At 37.0% G+C, this 1,962-nt stretch overlaps 1 protein-coding gene across 1 annotated transcript in view; it reads right to left on the reverse strand.

Moving 5' to 3' along the window:
* APOBEC1 (apolipoprotein B mRNA editing enzyme catalytic subunit 1) overlaps positions 1-863 on the reverse strand; it is a 10,174-nt gene extending 9,311 nt beyond the window's left edge. The window contains exon 1 of the mRNA XM_011365775.2: positions 800-863. Coding sequence (XP_011364077.1) covers positions 800-815 — 16 coding nt within the window. The 5' untranslated portion in view covers positions 816-863. The remainder of the gene's footprint in view (positions 1-799) is intronic.
* Positions 864-1,962: the final 1,099 nt, after the last annotated feature.

The raw sequence follows: 1,962 nt of genomic DNA on the forward strand, positions 1-1,962 counted from the left end.
CTAACTGGTCACCTTGCTTCCCATCTTTTCTGTTTCCAATCCAAAAGGCATCAAATGCCAAGTAAATGTGTCTAATGTCATTTCAGTCATCTCTATGCTATTCACAAGTTCTTCAGAGATTTTCTCTTACCGAAAAGATCGATCTCAATTTCCTTAGGCTGATAGTAAATGCTCTCTATAATATCTCTTCAAATTTGCTTCCTAATCTCACTGAAGATTAGTTCCACAAACTCTTGTCTAGTTTACCCGGTTTACTCAGTATATGTCAAACACAATCTTTGTAAATTCTCTCAAAGTCTGTGTGTCAACCAACCTGGAATCTCCTCTTTGCCAAACTAAATCCTACCTTTGTAGGATCCAGCTCAAATCTCACCTTATCTGAAAATTATTTCCTTTCACAGTCTAAGGTGTTCTCCTCTCCCATGAATTTTTCCAAAGTTAAGTAACTAAGCCTTAAATGATTAACATGCCCTTGTATAATCACTTCGCTTGCTATCTTAAACTGTTGTTTAACTATTGTATATTTTACTTAATTTTTTACTATGGTGAAATGAGCATTGATTTAGTGTCATTTGATCAAAATCATTTGTGGATGTGAAAGTTAATAATAAGAATAATAATAGTGATAGATCTTATTTTAAAATAATATTAATAGACTAACAAATAGGAAAGTTGGAAAATGCCCAAGGACACAAGCACAAACAAAACATACACACACAAACACACACACACACATAGAGTTTCTGCACTTTTGAAGAATATGGAGCTTGCCAGGTGCCCCCTACCCCAATCCACTTACCTTTGTCAGAAGCCATGGTGCTTGTGTCACTGGACTTTTTGCCCTCCAGTTTTATATTGTGCTGATTGCTCTTGCCAGCTACATTGTTTCTTAAGGTGTGACCACTGCCTCCTGCTTGGGCAGAGGATGACTCATTCCTGAGTCTCAGGTCATTATTGGGTATCTAGACTACACAAACAGGTAGCAGATTAAGAGAAAAGTTGGAGTGGGATTTGCATCTGTGTGGTGCAGAAAACTTACGGTGAAAATAATCCTGTAGAGTAATTGAATATATCCAAATTACAAAGTTCTTCCATGATAACATCTGAATTTAGGAACCTTTCCCTTTTCTTTAAATTAAGGTTAAGATAAGACTTACCCATCATTGTTTGTTGATGAAAATAAAGGCAGAATAAAGAGAAGAGAGAATTGAACTGTTTCTGCAACCTGAAAGTTTCCATTGTTTCCCAGTGAAGACACTGTGGACTTTTTCTTTAGCTATTATTCATTTATTTCGAACTTCCTCTTATTTTGCTCTTTGACCCAAATCCTGTTGGAAAGGGGAGGGACACTGATAAAAGCAAAATCAGAAGGACTTCGGCCTCTAAGTCAAGTAATTAGTATACAAATCGTAGGTCATCTCTCTCTTCTTTAAGCTAAGGTTAAGTGTATAACCAAGTCCATGTATGCTTTTTTATCCTCCTTGAAAAGATGAATATTACATATACTCCCCATTGCCATTGACCCTGTTGTCTGAACCCTGGATCAAGCTCCTCCGAATTTCAGTACACACTCTCAGAATCGAGGTCACTCTCAACACCTAAATTTCCTTTTGGGGTCTCAAAACTAGAGGCCCTGAACTTTGAATCTCAAATTCTATGAACGCAACATCTGAGCCCTAAATATAAGATTTTCCTTAATTATGAAAGTCCATTATTATGCTGAGTGAAATAAGTCAGAGAAAGATAAATACCATATGATTTCACTTATATGCAGAATCTAAGGAACAAAAAATAACAAACTAATAAAAAACAGACTCACAAATACAGAGGACAATCTGATGATGACCAGAAGGGAGAGGGATTGAGGAGCTGGGAGAAGGGGTGAAAGGTTAAAGAAGTACAAATTAGTAGTTGATAGATGGTCACTGGGATGGGGAACACAGCCCAGGGAATGCAGTCAGT

Source organism: Pteropus vampyrus, unplaced genomic scaffold, assembly GCF_000151845.1.
Source record: "Pteropus vampyrus isolate Shadow unplaced genomic scaffold, Pvam_2.0 Scaffold116, whole genome shotgun sequence".
Taxonomy (NCBI): Eukaryota; Metazoa; Chordata; class Mammalia; order Chiroptera; family Pteropodidae; genus Pteropus; species Pteropus vampyrus.